At 40.1% G+C, this 16116-nt stretch overlaps 1 protein-coding gene across 6 annotated transcripts in view; it reads right to left on the bottom strand.

The window, feature by feature from the left end:
- ZDHHC21 (zinc finger DHHC-type palmitoyltransferase 21) overlaps positions 1 to 13708 on the bottom strand; it is a 64274-nt gene extending 50566 nt beyond the window's left edge. Inside the window, exons 1-6 of one of the 6 annotated variants that reach the window (XM_050943206.1) lie at positions 13610 to 13708; positions 10922 to 10979; positions 10092 to 10293; positions 6663 to 6761; positions 3188 to 3299; positions 602 to 740 (exon numbers count right to left, since the gene is read on the bottom strand). In XM_050943206.1, the coding sequence (XP_050799163.1) occupies positions 602 to 740; positions 3188 to 3299; positions 6663 to 6761; positions 10092 to 10245 (504 nt within the window). In that variant the 5' untranslated portion in view covers positions 10246 to 10293; positions 10922 to 10979; positions 13610 to 13708. The remainder of the gene's footprint in view (positions 1 to 601; positions 741 to 3187; positions 3300 to 6662; positions 6762 to 10091; positions 10294 to 10921; positions 10980 to 13609) is intronic. The other 5 variants (XM_050943205.1, XM_050943208.1, XM_050943210.1 and 2 more) reach the window with 5 other exon arrangements.
- Positions 13709 to 16116: the final 2408 nt, after the last annotated feature.

Here is a 16116-nt window from a genome sequence, read left to right as displayed (position 1 = left end):
TGTACTTCACTAAGGACATCACCATAGATCAACATGGAAGTATATAAGATGCTTATAAAGGTAAGTCCCATTCTTTTCTAGCACTGTGCCTCTTTCAGAAAGTTTAATATTCTTATGTTTTACCATTTAGGATATAAAATAAGATGATAAAATTTGAAGCTTTCATGACAGGTACTTTGGATGGTAAAGGTACATATTAAGTAAATTATCTTATGCATGGACTCTCCCACATAGTAAATATAGGAGAGGCACTTCAACAAACTCAGAAGTTACTTAGGAAAAAAAAAAATCTAACATTTGCAGATCACTTTTAAAGAAGTCTAATTGTTCTTGTCCCTGTTTTACAAGGCTTCCATAACAACTAAAATCTCCTTTGCATCTAGGAGACAATCTGCTTCTCTTCACAATGGTTATTCCTTTACTTACCAGGAGAGTATTTGCCCATTTGTAAATATCAGCCTTGATTCTCCCTACTCTAGTATTTATTATCATGTGTATATAAAGCAGTAGAAATTTTGGGGCTTTTAGATTTCAGAATAAATTGCATTATAATTGCAATAGTAAATATTAACCCTATTTTATGTAAGGATAAGATTCTTACCCAGTTAACTTTTTTCAGAGGTAGAAAATAATAATAGTGGCAGAAATCAAGTATCAATGTATAGGAACTAAGAAGCTGAGTGTAGAAACATAGCTGCAGAAACAGCCAATGATTGTCTTCACCAACACAATTGTTAATCCTGCAGCAAAACAAAGCAAATATACAAGGCTTTTTAGATGTTATAGTTAGGCATGATGAGTACCAAAGACAAAACAACTTAACTTATTTATAAATGCACTGCTAGATACAGTAATGTATAGGCCATATGCAACTACAAGTGAATATCCACAGCAACTATCTACAAAATGATGTGGCTTCTCTATTAAAGCAATGGCAACCCTGCTTGTAGTTTAAAACTTGCCTGCATTTTCATTTGGTGCATAGGATTCAAGACTGGAATTTCTCTTTGTTAAAATACAAATTTAATGGTAAGCTCTTCAGGGCAGGAAAGATGCTAATCTTTCTGTTTGTATAGCACCTAGCACAAGGGGGCCTTGATCCTGATCTGAGATTATTAAAACAATATTAAAAAAAAACAAGTCTTGGTTGTTTCTCAAAGTACAGAATTGCATTAGCTGATTATGTTCATATTTCAGGTTACTACATATACTGATCATGTAGAATGGTATACGCTTCTGAAGAGACTCAGAATGAAAAAAACTCTTTTTGCCTTAAACACCAAAGGTAATCCTATGGGATTTTAAAACATTTCAAAATTGTAAAACAGCCTGCAAAAGTGTCACAGCAATTCATATTTTTCTACCACTTACTAACATAGATTACAATCTAAAGTGATACAAAATTGATTTTTGTTCTATATAAATTTAAATAAATTCAATCCAGAAAGTGGAAAACTGGGACTGCAAATACTATACATATTGATAAACGCTGGATCAGGGAGCAGTCCACTGACAGGCAAAAAAAAAAAAAAAAATCTCAAATATGCAAGAGAAAGGTTGGAGGAAGGAGAAGGTGTCTCCTAACTTCCTTATCAAAACGGTTTCAAATAATCCTGACAGTTCAGATATTTCAGCTTTCCTAATTAACCCTTTCAGCAATCTAGGCCTAGTCTACACTACAAAAGTTTTACTTGTATAAATACATCAGTAAGAAGTGTGATTTGCTTTTTAATTATATGGGTATACAGCCTAGTATAGATACAGTTATACTGGTATAAAAGATGCCGTATACTGATATAGCTTATTTTACCTCCCAAACCAGATAGAAGTTATAGTGGTAGAAGCAGTGGTGTAGCTAGGCTAGGAAAATTGGATGGGCCCCGCTTTTGGTTGGGTGAGCAATGACGGAGAGCCACCTCCCCGTACGGGGATTATGGTTTTGTGAGGCCTGGGCGAGGACAAGTGGGGGTCCCCCCCCCCCCTTCTGCCTGCAGTCCCTGTGTGCTCCTGCCAGGGAAATGGGGTCAAGGCACGAGGGCTTGCCCCGCTCTGCCCGCCCACTGGGGAGCGGGGTCCGGGCGCAAGGGCTTGCCCCGCTCTGCCCACCAGCGGGTTCCGGGTGCCATTTGGGTGGGCCCGGATGATAAGTGGATGGGCCATGGCTACATCCCTGGGTAGAAGTACTTTTCTACTGGTATAACTGCAACAACAACAGAAGGTGAGAGGAGGGGTTGCTGCTTTAACTATACCAATACAGTTAGAGAGAGAAACTTTCTAGTGTAGACAAGATTCTAAGGCCAGGTCTACACCAAAAAGTTAGGTTGACCCAGCTATGTTGCAAAGGGGTGTGAAAAATCCACACATTAAGCAATGTAGTCAAGCTCACCTAACTCCCAGCGCTGACAGCGTCAGGTTGACAGAAGAATACTGCCTTTCGGAGAGGTGGATTAACTACAGTGACGGGAGACTCATTATACTTAATATATGATAAGGAGTGTCCACACTGATGTGCTGCAGTGTTTCTAGTGAAGACACAGCCTAATCCATACATTGACTCTAATGAGAATTGGAGCAAGCCCACAGAGAGCTAACAAATTAACTACCACCACAAAATATTCAAACTGTTTTGGTTATTTATTTTTTTCAAAGTCATCCCCTGACACTTTATACTTTTAATTTGTAGCACAAACATGAGAAAATGCAAAACAAGCTTTTATATTTCAGTTCAATTGAAAGCAAATTATCTCACCATCTCACAAAACTAAATTGTGAATATCTGATTTTTATATCAAGAAGCTGCTCAGCTCTAGCAATTTTGTTTTTTAAAGTTGCATTTCCCAATATTAAACATTTCTTTCACCAAAATTTGTGAAAGTTCCAGGAGCATCTCACATTGGCAAATAGCAGCATGACAAAATAATAACGATTACGTTATATAGCAAACAATTCTCACGATCAGTGTTTGATTGCATAGACACAGGCACATCTCAATGAAAATCCTATCTACCCTCCTGCATGAGACACCTTTAATGATGAAGTATAACTGCCAGAAAGCGAATGCTTTAATAAAAATTGTACTGTAGTAAAAAGTACCCTGAACAATCGAAAAACTGCAATTTAAACAAACAGTAAATAAGGAAAGTTTCTGTGCGGCAAGAACTTATTGAATCAATGGATCCAGTCTTACCACGGACAGTGATGATCCATCCTTCTAACACAGTGTCCACAGCGACTGCAGTGATGGGATCGCTTTGGTCTCATCATATTACATTTATTACATAGTTCCCAAAATTCTCGTTCTAGAGAGAAAATTGAAACTAGGTTAAATAAAAATGAATGTCTGCTGAAGTACCACTAGTTTTCAGATCTCATCAGTTATACACGACTGAGCTTCTGGAAAAAAATATATTCTTCTTACCGAAACCAGCATGCAAGAACCTCTCCCCAACTCCTCTCTCAACTGCTCTAGGATGGTCGGCATACCTCTACCATTGTGGGCTGATTTTTATTCCTAATCCCCATCTCTCCCTACTATTTTTAAGAGTCGCCAATACAACATGAAACTCTTGGCTAGGAACAAGGCAGGAACTGGGAAATAAAGAATTTTTGTGTTTCTAAAACTATTCTCAGTTCCACTTTTTCTAGCACACATCACCAACAGTGTTAGCTCTAAAGCTCAGCCAGAGTATCAAATCCCACTGCCATCCCCAGCTCAATCCAAAAGAATTGACCAGTAAAATAATAGAATACAAAATAGATTTCTGAAAGATTTTCCACCTCAGTATCTCAAAGTGCTTTAAACAAACATCATAACATCCAACAAGTAGAAATTTTATAGGTGAGGAACTTGGAGAGAGACAGCGTACACTAAGTTTGGGAGCTAAACTTGAGATACCTAGGGACTGATTTTCAGAGGTACTGAGCTCCCACAACTCCAGCTGAAGTTAACATGAGCTAACATTGCTAGGCATTTCTGAAAATACAAATATTATTTGCCTCAAGTTGGGTATCTAAAACCAGTGGACACTTTTGAAAATTTAGGCCTCAAGAGAGTTGGCGAAGATCACATTGTTTCCAGGATGAAAACACACAGACCTTAGTGCTGTCAATCATTTAAAATGTCCTTTACTTAATTTTTTTTTAAAAAGGAGTGCAGTAAAGGTGCTGTGGAGTAAGTCCAAAATCATTGGTCTATGATTCCTATTTGTAACAAGTACCATCATCTTTTTTATTTTTAATCTGATAAAAATCAAAACTTATAAAAGGAAAGCTACACCAGTTTTCATTGCAATGCATTCTGAAAGTTTACATGAGGAAATGCTTTTCGCCATAATAAATGATGTATGGAACAAATTTTAAAGTTCAATTTGATACTTTTTGAGCCTCCTGCTGGCAGCCCCCATCTTTCCCATTTGCAGAAAAATGACATTTGCACACTGGTAGTACAGAAGCCCAATACCCAAGATCACTAAACTAGTAATAATGCCAGATGGAAACTGATTTACAATCTGTTCCCATAAAGCCAGTGTCACAAAGGTATCACTCTTTAATAAGACAGCTACTGTTAACAGGAAGCTCAGAAACACCCAAAGCTAGTTTTCAAATATAAGTTACACTGAGCAAAAAATGTATTTCACCATATCAACCTGCACAATACCAAAAGTGAATCTTAAATATGATTTTTTGGTCTCAGTCCTATCACTAATGGGACTAGATGCAAAAACATGATCACAATTGTCCCTAATTGTCCAGTTGTCAGCAGTATCCACAGAGCTCACTAAATGAATGAGGCATGGAGAATGAATCAGCCTCTCAGTTGATGGACATGACTGCAATGTCTCAGCATGCTGCCTGGGCTAAGAACAACTATGCCTTCCACTCACTAAGGAAAGGAGTGGTGATGGTGGTACAGACTCAATTGGGAAGCATGGCATTTAGAGGTTGGAAGCCCAATGCTAGCAGAAATGCTAAGACTTAAAGCAAACATACCAGGAAACCAAAGACAGGAACCTGAAAGTCCAGTGCCAGATAGACTACTTATCCATTCCATGAGGAACTGGATGTGATATTTAGCAAAGATCCCACCAACAAGCTAACCATGGAACTAGACAGCAGCAGAGCTCTTGGAGACAAGACAATGACAAGACCTCCAACAATCAGGAGAACCCAAACCTGGAGAAGTGGCAGCCCCTACCAGTCAGGAACAGCAGATCCAGGAGCATGAGCAACAGCAACCTGAGGTAGAGAAAGGGAACGAGCAAGCTTCACCATCATTGCCTGCCATCTCCATCATCTTGTGGGACCCCCAGAAATTTCTACCGAATCCTGAGATATGTTCTAACCTGACCAGGCCCTTAGAGAGAGAGCCAGATGACATCACCACTTCCAGGTAAATCTGGAATACCACCTGGGATGTGAGACTTTGCCACTCTGCCTCCCCCAATGCATCCTTTTCCTTCCCCATTTTGTTTCTTCTCTTTCCTATCTCTCTTATTTTAATTTCTGTCTAATAAGAGTCTGGCTTAGCCAGCCAAGACTATATTTTGCAAGCCAGTGACCAGAAAGAAGGAGCTGAAAGCAATACCCTAAACAGACCAATGGTAGAACAAGTTTGCTAGATCTCAGAGCTGCTGATAAAACCATGTGCCATGCCTGTGTTTCTTCAGCAGTGAGGTTGCAAGTGAAAGTCAACACCAGAGACTGAAGCTCCACTTTTGCTCTTTTTCTCTCTCCCCTTTTGTGTGTGTTTGTCTTGTTTTGTTTTCTAGGAAATGGGATCAGACTTCAGCAACAGCAGCTCTAGCCCATCTCAACTAACTTCTTTTCTTTTCCCCAAAAGCATCTTATTAATATCTTTGGTACCATTTAAGAAATTGACAAAAAAGGGTTTTTTTCCTAAAAACTCTCCACAGCCAAAGTAAAATGGAATAAGAAATGTTGTTAAAATGACAGCCTTACTTAATACTTCACATTTCAAAAGCTTTAACTGTTTGTCCTCCTTTTTCTTTAATAAAATGTTTGAAAGGATTTTTAATGGTGAGTTTGCCATAGTACTAAGCAGACAAAGTTCTCTATACCAAACCGTGTTTAAAACTGCTTAATGTTGGACAGTTTCAGGGTCAAGTTAACACCTTAGCTCTTTGGGGCCATATATTCCACCAACATTAATGCCACAACACCATTAGTGTCATATTACTAGAGAGAAGAGCTCCACTTTGGCCTCTGGGGGAAAAAAGAGTTACTTTTTTTTAAATCCTCACATGCATTTTTCCAAACCAGTTGATGTCCAAAAATCTCCCGTAGTGATCCAGTAAGGCCTACATCACCAGGAAGTAGTATCCCTTCCTGCAAACGGGTTATGCAGACTGATGGAGTAGCACAGACAAGTGCTTGTGTACTGTTCAGGAACCTTAACTATTCAGAGCAGTCAATGATATCCAGCACATTGGCCATCTCGATCACATGCTCTTGCAACACAGCGTATGACCTTGCTCACCTCTATCACAATAGCACCAACACTACATTTACCAAACTCTGTTTGGTTTTCAAGGGAGTGGTTGCAAACAAGGGTAATAAGCTTCCAACAGCTATTAAAACTAATATTAGAGATTATGCTAAGCAACCAACATTGTAGTATTTAGAAACAACTTGCAATATAGTACCTGTAAGTGGTATCTTTGGCCTTTCAGGTAGTTTTCCTGGATCCGCTATGGAGGCTCTCAATAACGAAACTATACAAAACAATGAAACTAAGTAGTAGCCTGAAAAATAAATACGTAAGTATTCAGAATATTACATCAAGTGTATCTTTGGCCAAAGACTGCATGCCTTAATGTGTCACATTTAAATCAGTTCCAGCATAGCAAAAGATTACTGTATAGAAATGAGGCAAGACAAGAGAAAATTGCAGGAAAAAAGAAGTAAATCTGATTTAAACTAACATAGTTTAATTAACACATGTAAACCAGCATTCCATTTATGCATACAAATATTTCATACATATATTACATATAAAAAAAACCTTAAAAGAATATATTAAGATTGCAAAGTCAAACACACAAAAGTTAGGAAATACCACAATTAAGGTTGCCTATGCACATCTAATTGGGTTCTTTATATATATGCATTATGATAGTCTTTAATTACATGATTGCAAACAATTTTTTCCACAGGACTGCTGCCTCATTCGGCACACAAAATGAACAGTGCTCACTGAATGAGCAGCAATAATTTGTTTTCTCCTTGTTGTTCAATATGTGGGCGCATGCCTCATTTACTGCATGCTATTCAAACACTGCTCCAAAGACAGAATTATTAGCTTCCTCATCAGTTTTTCTAATGGTGTTCATCATTATGGCATAGAAGTGCATCACAAATATTAATTTATTTTCACGACATCGGTGAGATAAAGGTTTATTATACTCATTTTACAGATGGGGGACTGAGATAGAGATAAAATAAGGTCAAAAGTATTCACTAATTTTGGGTGTCCAAACTGAGACACCTAGGACCTGATTTTTCAGAGTACAGTACTTAGCATTATATAGCACAGTGTGTTCAAAGCACAACTTCTATTTACTTCAGTTGCAGTTGTGAGTGTTCAGCACTTCTGCAAATCACATGCCAAGGCCTCAAGTCAGGCACCAAAAAAAAAAAACAAAACCTCACATTTAGTGACTCACCTAGCATCACACAGGAAATCTGTGACAGAAACAGGGATACAATCCAGTTATCCAGGGCAGCATTCTACTGCCTTAATCCATGAGACCATCTTTTCACTTCCTGCAGTCCCCTGCTTCATTCACTACATACCTTCCAATTTCTGCAACAAATGAAGCTGGGTTCCTACAGCCCACAGCCTCCTTACACAAGCCATCATGGGCACTGAATGAGGCTGGAGTGGAAACGATCATATATGATAATACACTTAAAAAGTTATACACCTCTACCCCGATATAACGCTGTACTCGAGCGCCAAAAAATCTTACCACGTAATAGATGAAAAGCGTTATATCAAACTTGCTTTGATTCGCCGGAGTCAGCAGCCCCGACCGCCCCAGAGCACTGCTTTACCACGTTATATCTGAATTGGTGTTATATCGGGTCACGTTATATCAGGGTACAGGTGTATTATAATTCATACACACAGGGGACTGAATCAAGGTTGCATAGACAACCTGAATTCTGAGTTGCTTTTGAGTACTTCGCTTTGCAACCTTAATGCTTTTAAAATAGCTCTGTGTGTGTGTCATCTCCTAGGTTTTTAAAACAATTAATTGAAAAAAAATCTCCTCTTGTGCCATCATATTGACATCCACATGGCTCATCAGCAGGGTTGGAGCCTTTATCTCCACCCTGCAGACATCTGGCACTGGAGCAACTGAGGGCAGGAGTAGGTTGTCATTTTCTCCATGGACCTGCATTAGACGGGGATGAAGCACTTTGCCACTGGGTTTCCAGAGATATTTGTTGATTTCAGATCAACAGTGAAATTTAGGAATCCTGGGTTTCATTCCAGTCTCTAGAGGGGAGCGTGCTTTAGTTGGTGGACACAGACTTTTGTTCTTATACCCCCCTCCCCTCTTCTGCCCCATCCCCTCCAACGTGTCACTGTCCAAGTCCTATCTCTTCCCCATCCCTGGTGCCTCGTCCCAGTGCCATTCTCCTCAAATAGCCAGCCTGAGTTAGCACAACTCATTAATTGCTAACATGACCACTCTGCAGTGCTGACACAGGCTAGCTCCACCTGATTGCTGCTAGTCCTCCAATATCTTCCCACAATTCCACCATGTCCCCAGATGGGACAGAGAAATTCTCCTACAATTCACTGGGAAGTAATTCATAGAATAGCTCAGCTTACTGTACTGCAAAGAACCATGTGATGTGCCTAGGGCTGCCAACTGTGACTGAAGCTATTACAGGAGACTCCGCCCCTCTCTCCCCGCAACATGACAATGTCATTTTCTTAAAATATCTTATTAAAATCTCCTGGACTGCTTTCAATAGTCACCGGGAGATCAATGCCGATTTTGGGAGACTCCAGATCAGTCCTGGAGGGTTGGCAACCACAGATGTACCCCTGAAGTCTTAAGTGCCACATACGAATGAGTGCTGTGCCACTGTGTACAGGCGAGTCTCATCTTACGCGCGGGTTCCGTTCCGCGGTTAGCACGTTAAGCGAAAACTGCATATAGTCAAAATTACATTGAGTTGAATGGCAGGTGGAATCGCCCGCACTACAGGTACAGTATTAAAATTGTCATTTTTCTCTTTTGTTTGTTTTGGTTTTGCCAACCATGTAAAGCTGAAATCGCGCATGTTAAATGTGCGTAAGATGCGACAGACCTGTATGCAGCAGCTTGAATGTTATTTCAAAGTGTAGCTGCTCTCACCAGCGCAAGGCTAACTTGAGAGGTGTAGCTCAAGTGTAGAAAACTTAACTGCAGTGAAAATATACCCAAATACACCCACAATTCCCTGTCCCAGCATCAGCTGCTGATGCGAATATGGGATATACACCTCTACCCTGATATAACGCTGTCCTCAGGAGCCAAAAAAATCTTACCGCGTTATAGGTGAAACCGCGTTATAGTGAACTTGCTCTGATTTGCCGGACTGCGCAGCACTGCTTTACCGTGTTATATCCAAATTCATGTTATATCGGGTCCCATTATATTGGGGTAGAGGTGTGTTGTATACCTGCTCAGCTTTTCCTGATACTGATGTACACTCATGCAGATTAGTAGGTACAGGATTCACACATGCTGTGTTGGGAAAAAAATGCAGATATATGGACATATCCACATTGTATGTGTCAAAGTCCAATTACAGTTAGCATGTCCCTGTCTGTAGTCAGGGCTTTAATCTAAAGTAATAAACTAAAATAAACTATTTCAAAAATAAGGAGGAAGTTGGATTTTTAAGAATCAGCATTAAGACCAATTTTTGTTGGCTTGCTCTCCTTCTTCCCTGGAATTCTGGAACTTGATACTACATAGGTCAGAGTAGGTGCTATTGCCCACAGGTACCCATTTATTTATTTATTTATGCACACTAGCTAGGAGAGAGAGATTGGGCTCAATGCAACTTACACAGTATCGCTGCAGCTGAAGTATGTCCCTCTTCATAGTGAGGAAAGAGGATAATTTGGGGAATAAAGAGTGTGTTGTAAAGCCAGACGAAGATAATCATGCCCATGCAGCACCACCCCTGCGGGTCAACCACAAAATGAATTTGTAGTCCCATTGTACATTATCTGAAGGCAGCTTGCCACGAAGGGAAAAAACAATGATCCTAAAAAAAAAAAAAAAAAAAAAAGGGAAAAAAACAAGCCCCCCGCCCAGTAAGTTGAAGTAGTAACATGAAAGCTTCATTGCTGGTTATTAGAAAGTTAATAAATACTGGTAAACTGTTCCCTATACTTCCAGTAGCATAACTGTTATTTGGGTCATGTGCACAGATTTGGAAACCAGGTGCAAGTTTCTCAGTGTTTCGAAGCCTCATGCACAGAGTTCATGCACTACCACAGGATATACACTTATGGTTTCTTTTTCACTGTAAACATCTCATTGTCTGTTGCTTAATTTTTACCATGAAGATGAGTGAAGAGACAAAGGATATAAAACCTGAAGAGGACTTCAAATGCAAGTGAAAATAGGTGCATTTACAAAGATAATCAGCCAACCAACGAGTTTAGGAAAACTCAGCAGAGACAGCATAGGGGTTGGTTAACGTAAAAAAGAATTTTGATTTTCTCTCTCTCTCTCTTTTAAAACTAAGCCAACTAGACGGATGTGGGGCCACCACAAACAGCACACAAGGTTCTCTTTACCTACTTATGTCTCATTCCATCCTACTGTGCCACCCAAATTTTAAAAGATTATTTATATTCAATCTATTTGAAAATTAAATCCTCACATACTTCTGTAGCAATCTGCTGTTGAAGCTCTTCACTGATCATGTAGCCTCTTTTTTAAATGCTGAAAGTAGAAGGAATTGCACTTTCATAAACATTTTTCCCACTAAAAAGGGTCACAGCAGCATGCCAAAAGTTATTTATATGGCAAATAGGTCAGACACAATGTCATCTCCTACCCCCTTTGCTCACCCCTAATTCCCATCATATTAATGATTTACAACACAATCACAACCCTTGTGAAATCATCCCACAGGCCATTTGCCAGAACAGTGATTGCAGGTTGTTGTTTTTTGGGTTTTTTTTTTTGAGGTGAAGGAGCTATTGTGAGGAGGACAAGAATTCCTTCCCTTCCTCTCACTTCCTCCCTCCCTCTATTGCAAAGCTCCAGAAATCTAAGGGCTTGTCTACACTACCAGTCAGATTGATGGGCAGCAATCAATCTAGCAGGGGTCAATTTATCGAGTCTAGTATAGACAAATAAATCGACCACTGATCGCTCTAGTGTCGACTCTGACTCCACCTCAATGAGAAGTGCAAGGGTCTCCCATCAACACACTGCAGTGAAGACACCGCGGTAAGTATATCTAAGTATGCAGCTGAAGTTGCGTAACTAAGATCGATCCTCTCCTCTCCTCTCCTCCCCCCACAACCCGTAGTGTAGACCAGACCTAAGAGAGAGAGAGTCCCTCATCCTAGAACTCACTCCCCATGTCAGTTGGGGAAAAAACAATCTTCTGATTTACATAATGCCCTGAAAGCCATCCTTCTATTCAAGCTTCTCTTTTTGGCAGATAGCAAGGGTGAAGAGATGAGGTTATATTGTAGTTTATGGGGAGATGGGAGATAAGAGTTTGAATGACATTTCTAAGCCAGTTATATTATACATATCAGAACTGTAGAAATCCAAAGTGGATTGGATGATCTCTTTTTCCATCTCACTACTAAAGCAGGAATGTTTATCTAACACCTGTTTTTGAGTGTTTTTCTGTAATCTAATTTTAACGTCCCAAGTGATGGGGCTTCAAGCACTCCATAGCCAATTAATTTCACTGTCATGATGTTTTTCACAGATTTCTTCAATTTCTATCCCCCCTCAGTGTTCAGCAAGATATTTCAGCATTTTTACCTTTTATGTCTCTCAGACAAGCTATACATATTTAAAATGTTAATCTTTCATAAACTTATGTTCATTCTTTTTTCTTTTCCTTGAATACAATCCAGTACTGAAAATAAAATTTTATATGTGGTTGCATCAGATCTCTATATTCACTGAGAGGATGCCATTGCATAAACAGCTTAATATTGCAACAGACTTCATTGCTGTCACATTACACTACACTCATGACCAATTTGCTGTCCATCATCATTAGTTCTTCAGCTTTACTGTTTCCTAGGTTTTACAACTCCAGTTAAGTGTGTTTCAGATTACCCTCCACATCTATTGATTTGCATTTTTTCCATCTTCAGTCACTGCGGAGAAACTAACAGAATTCTTTGCTTCAGGGGTCACGGCTGAGCATGTTAGGGACCTTGTCAAAGGCTTTGTAGAAATCTAAGTACACCATGTTCACCGGATCCCCCTTGTCCACATGTTTGTTGACCCCTCCAAAGAACTCTAACAGATTAGTAAGATGTGATTTCCCTTTACAAAAACCATGTTGACTTTTGCCCAACAATTTATGTTCTTCTATGTGTCTGACAATTTTATTCTTTACTATTGTTTCAGCTAATTTGCCCAGTGCTGACATTAGACTTACCGGTCTGTAATTGCCAGGATCACCTCTACAGTCCTTTTTAAATATTGGCGTTACATTAAATATCTTCCAGAAGCTGATTTAAAGGACAGGTTACAAACCATAGTTAACAGTTCCGCAACTTCACATTTGAGTTCTTTCAAAACTCTTGGGTGAATGTCATCTGGTCCCCGTGACTTGTTACTGTTAAGTTTATTAATTAATTCCAAAACCTTCTCTAATGACACTTCAATATGTGACAATTCCTCAGATTTGTCACCTACAAAGCACAGCTCAGCTTTGGGAATCTCCCTAACATCCTCAGCCGTGACTCCTGAAGCAAAGAATTCTGTTAGTTTCTCCGCAATAACTTTATGGTCTTTAAATGCTCCTTTTGTATCTCGATCGTCCAGGGGCCCCACTGATTGTTTAGCAGGCTTCCTGTTTCTGATGCACTTAAAAAACATTTTGTTATTACAGTACCTTTTGAGTTTTTGGCTAGCTGTTTTTCAAACGCATTTTTGGCTTTTCTTTTCTTATTACATTTTTACACTTAATTTGGCAGTGTTTATGCGCTTTTCTATTTACCTCACTAGGATCTGACTTCCACTTCTTAAAAGATGCTTTTTTATCGAATGCATTATTTGCAATTTTATTTTAAATAAAGCAATCGAGAGTGTCTGGCAATGTTTCTGTTTTAGAAAGCCATGTTACTTATTGCCCATGATTCCAATAAACTCTAAATGTTTAGTAATTTGATGGTAATCTTGTTTTGGGGGGAAAAAAATCAATTTTACTTCCCCTCACTCGCACGCACCCCCCGCAGGCCCCCCACTCGCACGCACCCCCCGCCAGCCCCGCTTTGCCTCAGCCCCCGAACTCCTTCTGACACCCCCACCCGCGCAGAATCCCGCGGGGATCCCCACAGCGCCCCCTCCTCGCCCGAGGCAGAACTGACCGGTACGAGGGGGCTGATCGGCCCCAGCGGGAGACACTCCTACCGCTCTCGCGCTCGCCTAACCGCCGGCCGCAGATTACCTCCGCCGGCTTCCACCACCTTCCGCTTCCGCAGGGTTCTACGCATGCGCGCACGGATGGTGGCGTAGGGACCCGCTGAGCCCAGCGGCCAACCACACTGAGGGCGGGAGCGTGCCGTGCTCCCTGCTGGGTGCGTTCTACTCCCCGCCGCGCGCGCTCTTCGGCCGCCCATTCCTGTCCTCAGCTGCAGCAGACCCGGGCGTGGCGGCTGGAGCAGGGCACAGGAGTGACGTGATATTTGGGGCAAACCCCTGTCAGAGTTAGATGTTCCACTCGCAGTGTTGCCAACCCTGAGCATTCCAAAGGCCTTTAGCCTCAGGCCTCCCCAAAATAATGAGACTGGCTTAAAAAAGTAATAAGATTAAGACAAATGTTAAAGTTGGGTTTCTTTTTTATTTGCTTTCTGGCTTTTGAGCCATTTGGGTACATTCAGGTGGCAGTTTCAATCTTTTCTCTGCAATTGTGAGGACTATAAACTAACCAAGTTGAAATGAAAGCTAAGGTTTTCATGTAATCACTTGACTCCAGGAGCTGGGGCTTTAGGAATGTGAGACCTTTAAAATCATGAGGAGTAGGAACAGCCCTACTTCAGGCTTGCAGTACATGCACTCCCACATGAAAGCTATGCATGCAGAAATGTTCTCTTTCTCTCTTGAATACCTCTGCTTGTATTCATAGTATTTCTCTTGTGAGAGGAGTGGAGAAATATGTTTATTCATGGACAACAAGGAATAATTTTTAATTGTCATGGTGGACTCTGACAGACACATTACAGATATGATTGATAAATAAGATCTGCTACTTAAGGTGGAACAAAAAAGTTTTAACCAACATTTGAATTAACATAGGTATATCAACTCACACTGGTGATTCTATATTTATCTTCTCTCTGACTTCCATGTTAAGTTTGCTCAGGTTACAGGTCTAAAGATTAATATTCCAACTACCAGCATTCTTAATGCAGAAAATAAGCTTATTGTTGTTGTTATTGTTTATGTAATACAATAAGCATACATTCATGTTGCAAACAAGTAGAAAGACATGGTTCTTTCCCCAAAAACATACAGTTTAAGACCCTGAGCTTACAGTTGACTCCTGTGCAGACCCTAGTTGAACTCAGCAGGGCTCTGGTCTGGGCTGGCACAAGGGTCCACAGGGCAATCAGTGGAGGAACAGGATCTAACTCGTTCAAATGCAGCGTGCAAGATAATGTGCTGTGTGTTGTATTGGCTTCTTACATCAGCAGCAGTAATAATGATTCTGTGATTCCAATAGCTGACAATTTCCTTTATGATGCATAAGAAGGACTAGAACATTACTTGCTCTTCAACAGTTATCTTGGTTCTGGAGTGCAAACAGGCACATAAATAGGTTTTTCTTAATAAGACAAGCAAATATGACTTAAACACACGCACACAACATACGAGTAAGACATTTTTATATTGTCACTTTTCTGATCACTTTAGAATGGGCTTTACTCACAAAAAATGGGGCAAAGAGGGAAGTAGAAAAACCTAAAGAGACCTCTTTTGTCCAGATCTTGCTGAAATGCTATTTCCTTAATACTGATTTAAATCTTAAATTGATCCTCCCCCACATTAACCATCAGTAGTACCTTAAAATGTGTATACATTCCCAAATGAAAAAAATAAGCTAAATCTGTATCTCTCCCTTTGCCTCCACAAAGTCACACACTGTGATTTTACAATGAGATGGTGCCACCATGCATAAACTCAGTGCCTCAATCTATATCTCTGGCCAGCATATTGGGCGTGATGAATTGAACAAAGGATTCCCTTATGAGACTGTTGGAGGAAAATTTTATTTTTAAAAGGTAATTCTGTCCAGAGATGGATTAGTGATGGCTAATTGCCACAGGCAGCTCGTAATGGACAGCAGTGTCAGCATTCCCATCTGGGAATCATGCCTTGAACACCCATAGCTGATGCACATGCATGATCTTTTGGCTATCTAGAGTCATCCCCATCTGTTTGAGTGGCAGGATTCCCAATCTAAATTGGTCTTATTCTTGCCCTAAAGCACAGATCCCACATAAAAATGGATGAATGGGCAGCCTGAAGAATAATGTAATGACCATCTCTTTTACAGGAAGCTCTTCTTTAACAACACTAAACATTGAGAACACATACCTCTTTAAACTTGATCATAGTTGTTGACATGTATAAGCCAAAAAGAATATCTGAGAAGTAAAGATGAATTCGAATTCAGAAGGATTTCAAGCTTTCATCAAGACTTTATTGCAGGATAAGGTTATCACTCATCCTAATTTGCTCAAGATTGCCAGTCATATTGTTCAGGATATTTTCTAATGTACCAGGTCAATGTTGCTCTGATGTAAGCATGTACGGTCTTAGCTGGGATTAGGGGTTGTATGGTGACCGAATGCAGCCTATTTCAATGACAGTG

Source organism: Gopherus flavomarginatus, chromosome 3 (assembly GCF_025201925.1).
Source record: "Gopherus flavomarginatus isolate rGopFla2 chromosome 3, rGopFla2.mat.asm, whole genome shotgun sequence".
Taxonomy (NCBI): Eukaryota; Metazoa; Chordata; order Testudines; family Testudinidae; genus Gopherus; species Gopherus flavomarginatus.
The sequence above is the reverse complement of the archived record's forward strand: the minus strand, read 5'-3'. Positions and strand labels throughout refer to the sequence as shown.